We start from the raw sequence: 15,751 nt of genomic DNA, 5'->3' as shown, positions 1-15,751 counted from the left end.
TCACATGTTTAGCTTATAGTGTGGATTCAACTGTCTATTTATCATCAGAAATAAATTTTTTAACATGTACATATGATAAAAGGTTCTAACATTTATAAGATATACATGTATGAATATAACAATAGGTGTATAGAATAAGGAAACTGAAATCAAATAAATTTACAAGTATATATTTAGTAATTCTGCACTCATATTGTTGTGAATAGAGTGAATAGTAGTTAAAAATTAAAATCAGGCGATCAGCATACCTGATTGAATGTACCTGAACTCGTTTGTTATACATGAAAAATAAAAAGTGAAATAACAATTTTTGAAAAATAATTTTTTAAACAAAACTAACTCTATAAAATGAAACATTGGAGTCTTCGAATCCGTACGTATTAATATCCTACTGATAATCATAGTATACTGTCAAGAAAGTACACACGGGCGCGGCACTGGCACAGATGGAATTTTGCAAGGTTTTACGTCAAAGTTTTGTTAGAATTAGTTACTAAAGAACACTTTTAAATTACCGATGCGAATAACGCCTTACAATGAGTTGGATAGTTTATTTCTCTGTAAGTTTTAGTCCTAAACCTAGTCGCAAAAATAGCAAGGTTAGACTTGCAATACAACTGTGCAACTCCGTTTTTGACACAACCACAGAGCGACGAGCCGTATGAACAAGAAGTAACCACATCTTGTCTACCTGCGTGGCAGCAACAGTAGGGTCGCGGCACTGCAACTCAGTGGTTCGATTCCCACCGACAGAAGCATCTTTTTGCTGAAGAGAAACTGTTTTTTATTGTTATCTAATAAGTGTAATTTGTTATTAATTTATTACTTAGATTCTTTAAATAATCGTGACCTGTAATTTTATCTATCTATTTATTTATTCATTAACTTATTATTGACAAAAACATGCAATTTACAATAGAAAAAACAAAAACCAGGAAACCCTGTATTCTTTTTAACAATTTTAAATACAGACAAAATAGAATTTTCAAAAATGGAGACATATCTTGGCGAAGTCTTGGAAAAGATTTGCGTCGCATCGGTTAAAACTGATCCAAATAAAGCGGCACTGACTGTTTGCAATAAAAAACACAGCGGTGAACACCCAGTCACCATGCGTTCGCTTTTGTCACCGCCTGTCCAGGACTCGTTCTGCGACCGACGCTGCTTCACCTACTCCGCCTGCATCTAAATCGCCGCCTGCCTGCTCCACGCCTGGCACGGACCCTGCGCTGAGCGCCACTCCATCCAGATCCTCCGCATCGATCAGTTCACCGGCGGGCGAGACTAAGGCCATTTCACACTGGCATCCATGGACATCCACGGACGGGAATGGAAAAAAAATTGCTTAACATGTATTTTAATGGGACCATTCAAACTGGCGTATGTCCTAGGACGTCTTGGACGCGACCACATAGATTGCTCTCGAAGCGATCAGCTTGGAACATCCGAGTGGACGCGCATGCGCAGTCGACCCACTAGGCAAGGCGTTTTCGACTACTAATCACTTTCCGGCAGTTTGTATCCTTTTTCGAGATGTCTTCATCAATAATTGACAAAACTTCTTCGAACTCGTCCTTATTTAATCTAAAATAGGTCTTGAACCTGTCGTCATCCAACTTGAGATCGCGTATTAAATGGTGGTCCTCACCAAAATTTTCTCATTTTTTGACAATACTGCGTTCCACGCGTCTACGGGAGAGAATCTGACCCCTGCCGCTCCAACAAAACCTGACTACTACAAACTCACTCGAAGTGCCTACGCCTGTCGCCTCGTCGGGAGCCTCTGATGGTAACTTGCGTCAGAAAGGTGTAGATTAAAGGAGCAGATAAGGCAGCTCAATGTCGATCTGATGAGGGTTGTCGATCATTCCATTTAATCGGACACAAGGCTTCTTCGGTATACAAATGACATTTTTGTTGCGAGACCTTCGCTGTCCGGAGTATTAGCGGGAGCTTCTGTAAGAGACTGCGCTGTTCAGTGCAAGCCACCGGTGACCACCTGTTGTCAGCTCGCACAGTGCTCCGAGACTCGCGATCTCGTCACCAATCTGAGTACAACTATTCAGGTACTCGAGGCAGAGATTGAATGAATGTCTAAGGGCCGAGAGGGAGGTCCAGGGGTGTTCCTGCGGCTACTCTCAGGCGACGGGTGATTGGATTGTCTGTTAAAATAAAAAAATATGTTCCTATTACGACCAGAAATAGATTTGAACCTCTCGAAAATACAAACGAGAAACCACCCATTCTCAAAACCATCGTAACCACTAATGCGGCTCAGCAAAAAAATCCCCATACAATAACCTGCAACAGTAGTAAACCATCCGGCCTACACCCTCCTACAAAATTTTCTCCTGGTAGAAGGCCAAAATTGAAAGGCAAAATTAAAAGAGAGTTGCTTTCCTTCAGGAATGTTGTGATTGAGGGTGACAGTCAAAACCCGTTTACTGGCCGGCGTGGTGCAGAACCGCGTCCCATCGGCTACCAAAGTGACTGGCATATGTAAACCCGGGGCCAAACTCCTGAATGTAACGTCCAGCGGCCCCTCACCTCCTTCTAGCTGCTTCATCCTGCTCGCCAGAACCAACGACATCGCTGCCGGTGAGTCACACAACATCCATAATCGCCTGGAGGAAAGAGTCACCGCTCGACTGAGTTCGGCCGATGTCATCTTGGCGACGATCCCTTATTTTCGCGATCTGCTCGTTAGCCATCCTGTGACCCCACGGACCATTCTCGCCAACTACTACATAGAGGAGCTATGCGTGAGACACTCAAACCTCAAGTTCCTCGATATCAATGATATCGGAAGAAACTAGTTCGCACGGATGGCATGCATCTGCGATTGCCGGGTAAAGAGCTGCTGGGCGAAATGATAGTGGAGGGCTTGGTTACTGTTGTCGGACCGCCTGCTGCGCCTGAGTTGTCTCTAACACTGCCCAGTGCCCGCTGCCTCACCTGCTGTTGCTGGTACCTGTAAGTCGCCAGCCAGTCCGGCACAGAAACCGTCTCATGCAGCATGACACTTACGACGACGTCATCAAAGCTACTTCGCCTGTAAAACCTGACGAAAACAATATTCGCTTTCCTGTAAAAAAACAACGAAGAGCCTATGACGAATTTAAAACGAGAGAGGGATATCAGATCCTGTTTTTTATTCAGAACATCAAAATTCATAAAAATTGTTAGACACGTTTTCAGAAACCACTCAAAATATTCATAAAATTACGAAATTCAAAATTATTCACCTAAATGCTCAATCTGCTACCAATAAGTTAGAAGAGTTGGACCTCACGTGCGATGAGCAAAAATCTGATATTATTGTAATATTGGAACACTGTTTTACAACCGATCAGCATTTTAAAAAATACAAAGTTATGAATTGGAACATATTTTCCTTCGTTCCAATCTTAAGAGAGGCGGTGTGGCAATCTTTGTAAAAATCCCCTTGAAATTTGAAAAAATTTAAGTCATTCATACTCTGGAATTTGATTTTGAGGCTGCTGGTAATAATATCAATTTAAATTCATCCGAAAAAGTTAATATTGTTGAAATATACCGTCCAAACAACAACCGAAGTTTTATTTTATCCTTTTTTGGAAAACTAGAGAGCCTGCTAACCAATTTTTGTTTTCAAACAATCAACTATTTCTCTTAATTGGCGATTTAAATATGAACACACTGGACCACCCCGACCCCCACACTAGGCGGCTGTGTGATATTCTTCAATCTTTTGGTCTAAATTAGTCGTCTTCTACACGAGTATGTGCCACGACGAATACAACCATCGACAAAGTTATCACCAACATCCCGAAAGTTGACGTTGTCGTGTTAAATCCTGCCATCTCTGATCACTTCGCTCAGGGGATTGTGATTAATGGACTTGATCCGGTGACTAGGCTTGCAGAAAATACGGTCCAAAGAGCTCTAAACCCTCAAAATATTAACAAGTTACTTTATCACCTTAAGCGAGAAAGTTAGAATTTTTTAAATAACATTCAGTGTCCAAATAAAGTGTACAATGCTTTTAATGAACGCTTTCTCTATTATTTAAATATTTCATGTCCTTACAGAAAATTTTAAGTACGCAGTAAGCGACATAAGAATACTTGGATTACACAAGGTATTCTCACATCTCGTGAAAAACTCAAGTTTTATCACTTAATTTTTATTAATACAAACAACGAAATTTTCAAAGATTTTTAAAAAATTATAGAAGAACATATAAGAAAGTTATAAAAGCTGCTAAAGCCTATGAATTAAACAAAATATTAAAGAATACCGAGAACTTTTCAAAAACAGCATGGAAAATAAATAATTATTCCGTAAAACGAGAACATCCAATACAAAAATCAAAGCAATGTTTACTGCTCGTTGAAAACCAACTTATAGATGATCCTTAAAAAATTGCTGACGAATTTAACAAGTATTTTGCCTCAGTTGGTTCGTGTGATGCGTGCTTCACTGAAACCCTCTCCCGCAACCTTGGTAGAGAACCGGTATCGTCTATTATCTTGACCCCTGTCGATGAGGCTGAGATGGCTGGTATTGTGCAAAGACCAAATTGAAAGAAATCTTGTAACAACAGTGGTATGTCCATGTGGCTAGTCAAAAAATGCTCCAAGCATATCTTGACTCCACTAAAAAAGTGGTAAACTCCTCATTTCTATCTGGAGTTTACCCGCATGATTTGAAAACAGCAAAAATTGCCCCGACTTTTAAGAAAGAAGATCCTCATCAAACCAAAAATTACCGCCCAATCGCAATCTTGCCAATTTTCAGCAAAATCTTTGAAAAGGCATTTTTAAATGAAATACAACGTTTCTGGAAAGATTTGACATACTGTGCCCTGAACCATTCGGCTTCCGTAAAAACAAATAAAAAATTAATGCGGTTTCAGGTTTTGTGGATATTTTTGTCGATGATTTTGATAGACGGGATAAGGTGCTTAGCATATTTCTCGATCTTTCTAAGACTTTTGACTGCGTGCATCATGGGACACTGATGCATCAGTTAGCGACAGGTGGAATACGGGGTCTGCCACACAGGTGGATCTCGTCCTACATAAGGATGGAGACCAGTGCGTGCAGATCTCAAATGCCATGTCAGGAAAATTGAATATGGCAAATGGCGTCCCTCAGGGATCGATCCATGGGCCAGTGCTTTTTACTATTTACGTTAACAATTTAAACTCATCGGTCCAGAATGGAAAGGTGATTCAATATGCTGACGATACGACTCTTTGCATTACTGCAAATTCTTTGCAGAAGCTTGAAATTAATTCATTTGTCACAGTGAATTGGTGCATCCAATTTTTTTCGGAAATCAATTTGAAAACAAACAGCTCAAAATCAAACACAATTGGTTTTTGTCTGAGACAGCGTGAAGGTAGTGCACGACCTGCTGTATGTACCTAGATCGAGGTCTAACCTGGGACAATCATGTTGAAAGTGTTTGTCCCAAAGTAACTTCAGGTTTGTATGCTTTGCGGAATCTGGCAAAACACTGTTCTCACGGCATCCTGAGAATGGCTTATTTTGCCCTTGTTTATCCGCACCTTGCATATGGAGTAAGACTCTGGGGCAGCTGTGCAAACAACAAACTGTGAACGAATCATTTCAAAATTAAAGAGAAGAGAGTCGTGCAGGGATGCCTTCAGGGAGCTTGGTTTACTGACCTTACCCTGCCTCTACATCTTCGAGGTGGCTGTTTTCTGTAAATCAAAGAGCACATTGACTCAGGGAAGGAACATTCACCAGTATGAGACAAGAGGCAGGGATAACTATCGCAGTCAACCACATCGAACGGTGGCGTCTTATAATTTGCCATCACAAGCTGGTGTTAGGTTGTTTAATAGGCTCCCTGCGGATCTTAAAACATTGGCAGTACCAAAAAATTTAAATCTCGTCTTCAATGCCTATTGGTGTCAGGTGCTTTTGACACGGTATGTGAGTTCATGGAAAGCCGCCTGGGAATAGAAAATTAAAATCAAAACACGTTTTAACAGGATCCGATTAGGAATTGCCTGTTTGTCTGGATGAGGAACCTTTTGTATGTATAATTGGGTAGATATAAAATATAATAAATGAGTAGATAGGCTAATACATTGGCTAATACAGACTGCTTCTATACAATACTGTATGCTGTTAAAAGGCAATAAAGACTGATTTGATTTGATTTGAAAAAGCACTTTATTCAATGTTCGACAGTATGCCCTGTACAGAAACCCGGCAAATCTTGGTCCGAGAATGGTGGGGGATTTCCCCTCATTCGAGTATTTAGTTCGTTATACTCACGCTAGGCGAGCTACTGTACAATCAAATGGACTTTACAGGCAAGCAGCACTTCTTGGTCCAGGATGTTACACGCTCTATACAGAGCCACGTAACGTGCGGGTCCGGACCAACACGTTCAAGGCCCGGACCAGCATGAGGCGCGATGACCAACAAGGTACGCACGATTTACGCTCCTGGACCAGCAAGTGCTGAAGTTCTAAACATATATATATATATATATATATATATATATATATATATATATATATATAGTTCACACATTCATGATGATATAGTGCAAAATCAAAAACATTCTTATCAAGAATAGTAATTTTTTGAACGAAAGAAAATGTTAATGAAGATAGATAATTCATTATTATTATTTGGAATATTCTGAAAACAATTGTATATAATAAGTCATATATACAGTGAATTTCCAGTGTTGAACAAATGGCTGAAAATGCATTCTTAGTGGATTTTGCACTAAAGTTCAAAAAGTGCTAAAAAAATTTAAAACTTTTTAAGTAAAGCCACTAAAACTATATATATATTTTGGGTAAGGATACAATTGTGCTTTTTTATTATATTTTGGAATTATTATAAATCTTTCATACATATATGATAAGATAATGCAAAGTTATAAAGTATTAAAAAAAATTCATATCTAGCGCATTCAAAGACAGAAATCTTTTTTGAAAATTAGAAAATATTAGCGAATATAATTTTTTATTGATATTTGGAATATTCTGAAAACAATTATATATAATAAGTTGTATATCTGAAGAATTTTGAGAGGTATATAAAAGTTTAATGTAATTCTTACAAATGGCTAAAAATAAGGTGCCAATACAGGAGCAGACACGCCAGCTCGAGGGTTAAAGTAGAATGAACGTAAATTGACCTTGAAAGGTAGTGTAATGTTAAAACATAAAACATATTTCATAAATTTAGATACTTTTCACAAGTTCTTATCACATAATCAGTCCAGTAAAGTTTAATGTTAATGATCAGTCCTACACGTTTTACCGTGACAGATTTACTGTACCATTCATTTTTCAGCTCACTGAATGATCTTGTCTTGTCTCAAGATATATTCTATTACAGATTCCTACACTTCACCAAGTTAACAAATTTATTCGGCGTATCGATGAAAATTCACAGTTAGTACGGAATATTGACATCATTTACATAATATCCAAATATAAAGCAGCTATGGTGGGAAGGGTTGATTCAATGCGATTGTTGAGGTTAGTTCCAGTTCACCTTCCTCTTAGTGCAGCGTCTGGAATCTATGCTGTTACAGACTTGACTCCTGGAATCTGGAGTCATGTTCGCTTGAAGAGATACAAAAAAATCTGTGACGGAAACTCTTTACATCGTTTTGACATCAGAGACATCTACCTGTAGACTACAATAATTAAATCTAGGTAATGAAGTCTCATTGTCTCATCAGGTGCACAACTGAGTGCACTACGATGTGTTAGACACAATCCCAAAGTGCGGTGGAACAACCAAGTCTTCAACACACAACGTAGCTATGGTGGGAAGAGTTGATTTAACCTGAATTTTGAGTTTAGCTCCAGTTCAAATCAGCTAAACTCAACATTAAAAAATACAAAAAGTAAAGGTCCAAGTACGGAATCTTTTTGGATCTCTTCAAAAGGACTTTGACTCCAAATCCCAGGATTTAAAACACTGAGTGCAGTGTCCGCTTAGTGAAGCGGAAGGTGAAATGGAGCTGATCCAAACATTTGCAAGGAACCTTCTGGCACTCAATTTCGTTACCAGCTTCCGATCAGGTGATCTTCAACGATTTACAAGGTTTTCGTATTAGATTTCCAATTTAAAACAAAAGTGAAGGAAGTTTACCTCTATAAGATATCCCGACGACACAGGACTCCCACCGGTTGACCTCTTTAGGACTGTACGCCAAGTCCGTGAGGAGATAGCTGCGGATGTAACGGTTCAGCCGTTCCCCGTTGAACGTGACCAGATTGAGAGATTTGACGGCCATGTAGTTGGACAGCAGGTGGAGCAACGTGACCGATGTGAACAGGGTCCATATCATCCTACAACAATTATGTTTAATTTACAAGTAATTCATAAACTGAGTTTTGACCTACTCAGAGTTAATTTGATATAAGTACATTATTGCGTAGAAGCTCTGTTACCAAAGTTCCGGAAAATCTACATCCAATCCTGCTAATAAATTTAAATTTAATGTTTACAACTCCTGATGAATCGAGAACGGATGAATCTTGTTACGGGTCAACCATGTTGAGCCAATATAATAAAAAAATTAATAACTTTTCAAACAATATCTACTTATTATTTAAATAAAGAAATTATATAAATTAATCCATTGATATATTTATAATACATACACTTGTATACAGGGTGTTCTGTAAAAGTGTTCCAATACTTTGGGATTTTGCTCTACACATAAAAATGAGCAAAAGGTTCATATGAAGGTATGTCCGAAAACCTTTAGTTTTTCGTCAATCTGTCTGTATGTGTTTGTCATTAAAAAAATTATATCTTTTGAACCAGTTAAGATAAAGTTATGAAACTTGAGAATTGTATTAACCTTTAGTAGAAAGAACTTTTTGAAAATAAAATATTAATAAAATCCTTTTATCTGTTTCAAAATGGCAAACGTTTAAATTATTCCATCAAAATAACTCAAAATTGACTAACTTTACTAAACACCCTGTATATAATATGAATTCAAAATTTATACACTGGACAAATAAATTTATTTATGACTAGAGGCACGTTCTATACTTAATGGGCGAATATAAAGGGGGTCTCAAAATTCTGAAAGACAAATATTAAAATTGCACTGAGTAGTTTTTTTAAGCTAGAACACATTTATGAGATCTTAAAACTCAACAATTTCCCAGGAGAAGATCCTTGAGAACCTTTTGGAGGTTATTTTATACTTCTTAAATAACCTAGTGAGTCAGCGTCCCTCCCCAAAATAATTTTCTACACACGCTACTGACGCATAAAATTATAAAATATGTTAAAATTTGTTATTGAAATAACATGTCTCTATTACTATTAGTCATAAAGTTGGACTAATACAGAAATATTTTACTAACTCAAATAACAAAAAAATAACTCAGAATAACCGTTTGATTCGTTGGATGTAGTAATAGTGTAAACTTAGAAGAGTTGTATTTTTTTAATCGGCTATAGATTTTTAGGTGTTTTGATAAACCCTTCATTGACCCCAATAAATTCCTATTAATTTATGTCTGTATTCCTGTACAAACATATAAGCCGTCACGCAGCTCTTACAAATAATCTAATCAACATTACACAAATAAATCAAGCGGAAAGCTAAAATCACTGCAGTAATGACAGTATGAAATAGGTGATACTCCCCCTAGATAATGTCGTACATTTTATCCTCTGTGTAAGAGAGCATCGCCATCCCGATAGAGGAAGCCACCAAGTTGACACAAGTCTCCTGGCTGCCATCTTTGGCCGAGACGTCCCCGTTGTTGCCCCGTAACGCCTGGCACACTCAAGTCTTTAGTTTACACAGATCTGGTGACAAATCTGCAACTAAACCATTGAATCATATGACACGAAGATGACAAAAATAAAAATGTAACAGCGTGAAAACTAATTCTTTTTTACCAATACGTTATTCAATTTTCAAAACTTAAGTGATACCTAGGTTACAGGTTTTTTAGAGTGTGATAATTCTAACTAACAGCAATCTACATGTTGAGTTTAGCTCCAGTTCACCTTCGTTTTATTGCAACGTCGGGAATCATCCGTTAGGACGAACATGACTCCTGATTCCAGGAGTCAAGTCTGAGACAGCATCAGATACCAGAAGCTGCAATTAAAGGAAAATGAATTGGAGCTAAACTCAACTTCAAATTTAATGAATTCTTCCTACCATAGCTACGTTATGTGTAGCAATCCACAGTTAGGGCTGCATTAGCATTTTTTCCATTGACTAATCAAAGTCCAAGCTTTAGGAATGCATGGAAACACCTGTTGTGGACTATAAGACAAATAATTTAGCTATAAATACATTACTAAGTTTTCTATTTTATTAGATAAAGATAAACATTTGAAGGACCGAGTTGTCAGCTGTTTGTGTTTATGTTGTAACAAATATTTTGTATTTTAAATTAAACTAAATAATTGTCATGTGACCAGCTTAAATTAATCACCAAAATCAATATATTGTACTGTTTGAGGAAATACCGATAAAAAGCACATAAAATATGAAAGGAACTAACGCAAAACCACCTAATGTGGCAAACTTTTATAATCATCAATTGCCAAAATACAATTGTTTGAGATTTACATGGTGTAAAAATTGTTTTTTTTATCCTGTGAGACCCGTCTGTATACTTCTATAACCACTCCCTCCTTTCTGCCACTAAATTTGTTAATCTAACGATTGAGTTAAAAATTACTTTAATTCTAATTTTAATTGCTCAAGTTGGATATTTAAATTTTTATTTGTATAAAACAATTAATTACAGTACTTTACCAAATATTTCGTTTAATTATCCGACACTAAGTATATTTACTGTAACTGACTTCTAGGTTCTCCGGTTCACAACATGTCAGACCATTACTAACACAATTATTATTTTGAGATGCTTCAGACTTGATGTGGAAAGACATCTCAATTAGGTGATGTTCAACTGGAACTATTTTGACACGGTGTGAACGAGATAACGTAGCTGATAGCCATGAAACCAGTCGTAAGAACTAAGAATACTTAGTAATTGTTGTTCTCAACTTAAAAAATACAAATTTAAATTTTGCAAAGTTTCTTTAACCTCTTGTGTACGTTAAATCTGTGAATTAATATACATAATAAATCATTATAGAAGTATCTAGATTGATAGGTGAATCATCATTATTAAATTTAAAATAAACTTAAAATTAATAAAGCAACTAGATTTTTTTAAACTAATGGCTTGGTCTAATAGTCAGCATCTGCTGAAACTCATAATACACCTACCTATACAGAGACCAGATATTTATAAGCTTTTATGCAATTTTTGATTAAAAATAGACTTTTAATAAATTTTCCTACAAAATTTCTCAGTAAATCTGTGCGTAAGAGTTGTATAATTTGTCTGATATGGCTGTGAATAAGGTTAGGTACTTGATATAAACGTACAAAAACAATTAAAAATTTGTTTTTTTTTTAATCGAATCATTAATTAATCAATAAAGTCAAACAAATAGGTGCCTATATAGTTCAGGATCCTTATTAAACTTACATTATTTCGGTTTCGTTGACACTAATAACCCCTTCTTAGAATTATCAACTTAAGTCCAAGAACAGGACGCTGAAAAACTCAGTGTTGCGTAGCTAGCAGAACGATGGAATATTTTGGATATACATAGAGAGGGATGGAGTAGCATAGGATATTTAGGATGAGATAGAAATTATTGAAGTTGTAATTTGATATTTATCATCGGAAAGACATGATTGGTGTTTGAATTTAACATTTAGGGTTGTTAAGAGATGGATGGAGTTGGTCTTGTGATATTTAGGATGGGAAAGACATGATTGGAGTTGGAATTTGATATTTAGAATTGGCAAGAAAGGGATGGAGTTGGCATGTGATATTTACAATGTAGAAGAGATGGAAGGAGTAGGCATATGATATTTACAATGTAGAAGAGATGGAAGGAGTAGGCATATGATATTTACAATGTAGAAGAGATGGAAGGAGTAGGCATATGATATTTACAATGTAGAAGAGATGGAAGGAGTAGGCATATGATATTTACAATGTAGAAGATATGGAAGGAGTAGGCATATGATATTTACAATGTAGAAGAGATGGAAGGAGTAGGCATATGATATTTACAATGTAGAAGAGATGGATGGAGTAGGAATATAATAAGTGAGATGGCTAGAAATGGCATGTGATATTTAGGATGGGAAAGAGATGAATGAAGTGGATATATATTATTTAGCATGGGGAATACATGATTGGAGATGGAATTTGATATTTAGAGTATTAGTAAGAGAGGGGTGGTGTTGGCATGTGATATTTATAATGAATAACAGATGGATGGAGTTCGCATGTGATATTTAGTGTGGATAAGAGATTAATGGTGTCGGTACATGATATTTAGGATGGGTAAAAAAGCATGCAATCTGCTAACATTAGATAATAATCTACGGAGTAAATCATGTAAATTGGCATTACAATAATTCTTCACATTAAATATCTTATACATGATATTTTGACGTTCAACCGTAACCTGAAACAGGAACGCACATGATGCTGGGTGATGGAAGCCCGTGACGCACCTCCTGCCACTCCCACAATGCCTTTCATGCTGGTGGTCAAGCAGAGGATCTGCATGGAATGTTTGGAAAATATCGGGAGAAGAAGAAGCTCAAGGCACATCGCCCCATCGTTTAGGAAATCCGCAAATAGTCTCCACTTTTTTGAGTCCGTATCCAAGGCATGTCTGAAAAAGTTTGCTATCATCAATTATAGCCTATTTAATATTTAAATACAATCTTTTATTTTTTGTAAAACAATAAAGGCAGATTTCTTTTTTAAAAACCAGATTAGGAATAGGTACTTTTTTAACACAAAATGTATTTTATTGACCTTACATTACTTCATGTCACAATAAAAAAAAATTGATCTTAAGATAATATTTTATAGCACCAAAGGTATATCTATACAGAGCTGACATTCTCACACATTATTCCATTGTTTGAACTCAAACTATGCAAAATTTCAACTCAGTTCAGATCGGAAGTTTTTACAAAACATAATTCTAAACGTACCTCCTAGAGACATCAGTTCTTTGGGTGTAGAGAATTGAAACACATCAATGCAGTCACAGGATGGATTTTAATCTAGAATGAACCAATAATAAAAACCCCACCCCTGCTTCCTGATTTGCTACCATCCTAGTATTGTGGCCTTTATTATTAAATTCAGTTTATAGTAATTAGTATTACTTTATTAAGTGTATTTTTTTTTAAGAGAATGTGCACAAAGTTGACATAAGACCTGTTTCTTGTGATTTTTTATTTATGTGAGTCAAAATGTTTATAATGTGATTTGTTTATTTTGACCTAGATTGCACTAGGAAGAGATCAGTTTGTATATCTCATAACATAGTGATGTTGGTTTTTTTATAATTGTGAACAGTAAGGAAAAAACTGTTACCTTTGCAAACATTCCATCAACAACAACAAACTAAAAAGATAAGAGTTATCCATTATCTGTTATCTATCTACTTTTAATGCAATTTTGTTTGGTTACAAAATAAAAAGATTACCCTTTCCACCAGGCAAACACAATTCTGCCGATCATGCCGATGCCGTCCTTCAAAACCCAGGTGAGCGTAGCACTGAGAGCCGTGGCCGTCGCGTCTCCGACACCTACACTCTTCATGATGGCATGAGTTGTCAGGATACCGGATATTGTACTGCAGAATGCCTGCGAAACACAACAACACAGATCGTGGTTAATGTATTATGTTTTACTACAATAAAGCACTCAATACATATTAAACTCCAAGTTCCACTGAGTGATAGATTGAGTTGATGTTGAATTCACCCGTTAAAGTACCATAGTTCAATGTAGAAATTTTTATAAATTTATAAATATTGAAGACACGATTTTCTTTCTAAGAAAGGACTCAATAACTTCCTGGCCTCTGATGAGGGGCAGTTGGCATTATAACAAATATTTTCAAAAAAATATAAAAAGAAAACCGTTTAGAGATAAATCAATAAAACTTGGCATAATTGTTTTATACAAAAGAAACAAATGTACCATGTTTCAATTGATTCTTAGACGATGAGTGATGAAAATTATTTTTTTGTGGTTGATTTGGAGTGAAGTGACCCCAAGATACTAATGTCTCGACACTCCGGAAACAGTGCCAAGGTGCTTTTAGGACAAAATGCAATATGAGGTTTTTCATCTTCTCGCCCTACGTGAACAGAAAGAAAAAAAGCTGGCCATATCTGTTTCCACTTAAAATTAGTCTAGTTACCATATTGTAAGTTTTCTTTACTTGCTAAAGCTTAAGAATGTATCTCACCTGAACTGTATCCCATATTTGATATCGGCAGTAATCTTCACGAACACTCTCTGGGTAGCCTTGAGGAAGAAATACTTCTACAAAAAAGTTCACCAAAGAATTGTAAAGCGATCGCTGAGGTGGTGTCACCAACCCATTACTCAGCTGAACCAACGAGCTGTCACCTTCTGTAAAATAATTTGGAGGTAGAATTGAAATATAACTTTTGTCTCTTTAAAGATTGTATTTCGATGATGGATAATTTGAAAGGATAGTAGTATTTTGGAAAATTTTTATCGTTATATGTTACAAAAAGCATTTTTAAGCCCTGATAAACTATAAATATATACTGCACAACAAATTATTAACATGTTAGACATTTTGGTATTTTCCCAAATAATCAATTGATCTAGGGGACGGGGGAAATTGTGTTTCTGAGTGGGGGTATAACAAACTAAGGGGGAAAGTGGCTGCAGTGTAATAAACAGCCACCAACACAATCGAGTTATGATTATCGAATCATCAATATTTATCATATAAACGGCCGGAGCGGCAAAATACGAGTTTTGCGTTATTAACTTATTGGAATCGTCCTATAGAACAAAAAAATATAAGGTTTGATGGGGTGGAAATGAGAAATAACGAAGTTCTAGAACATAAAAAATGGAACAACTGTTCACGCGCGGAGTAATATTTCCATGTTGTACATCGACGTTGAGCGTCATGTGACCTTTTGTGACCATGATTCAACCTCGTGATGACGTTATCGGATGGGTCGCCATCTTTGCGAACGTAAATGAAAAATAATACTGAAATTAGCAGAATTTTTATCAAAATAAACAATGTTTTTCTTAATTTCGAGCAACAAATTAATTACTTGTTATCGAAATGAGACAAGTGCCTCCGGCCATCAGCGCGGGGCAGCACCAATTAAAGAAAAACATCCCTCGAGATAGTACCTATCAGTAAAATATAAAATTCTAGAGGGGCTGATCAGAAATATAAATTGAAATGTAATGCAAAGGCAATTATGTAAAGTTAAAAAACTTAATAAATCATGAAAAACTCAAATATAAATATATAGATGGATATTAACAGAGAACACTTACCATTAGTGTGTTGGCGGATATAGCTGAGCAGCAGCAACAAAAAAGTGGATTTTTAAAAATTGCAACATTTAAAACTTTTTTTCTTACTAATTTTTCTAATTTTCCTATCGCAACGAAACAACAAAGTCTCCCGGTTTAAAAACAACACGCGACTGCACGACGAACAAATACACTCGTTATTAAAAATTCCATTATTAAAAAGGAAATAATTTTGTTTCGGTTAAAACGTAAACTCTTTACATACCCTACTAAACACTCCGACATACACAATTCACTAGGGTTGGTCGAACTAGTGGATGGTTGATTCATGATTGT

General features: G+C 36.2%; 1 protein-coding gene across 1 annotated transcript in view; it reads right to left on the bottom strand.

The window, feature by feature from the left end:
- The window catches only part of LOC124367238 (RUS family member 1-like), a 41,156-nt gene that overhangs the window by 24,640 nt on the left and 765 nt on the right, over positions 1 to 15,751 (bottom strand). The window contains exons 2-6 of the mRNA XM_046823921.1: positions 14,349 to 14,515; positions 13,578 to 13,738; positions 12,554 to 12,749; positions 9,680 to 9,795; positions 8,142 to 8,341 (exon numbers count right to left, since the gene is read on the bottom strand). Of these exons, the coding sequence (XP_046679877.1) occupies positions 8,142 to 8,341; positions 9,680 to 9,795; positions 12,554 to 12,749; positions 13,578 to 13,738; positions 14,349 to 14,515 (840 nt within the window). The remainder of the gene's footprint in view (positions 1 to 8,141; positions 8,342 to 9,679; positions 9,796 to 12,553; positions 12,750 to 13,577; positions 13,739 to 14,348; positions 14,516 to 15,751) is intronic.

This window comes from Homalodisca vitripennis, chromosome 8 (assembly GCF_021130785.1).
Source record: "Homalodisca vitripennis isolate AUS2020 chromosome 8, UT_GWSS_2.1, whole genome shotgun sequence".
NCBI classification, from domain to species: Eukaryota; Metazoa; Arthropoda; class Insecta; order Hemiptera; family Cicadellidae; genus Homalodisca; species Homalodisca vitripennis.
The sequence above is the reverse complement of the archived record's forward strand: the minus strand, read 5'-3'. Positions and strand labels throughout refer to the sequence as shown.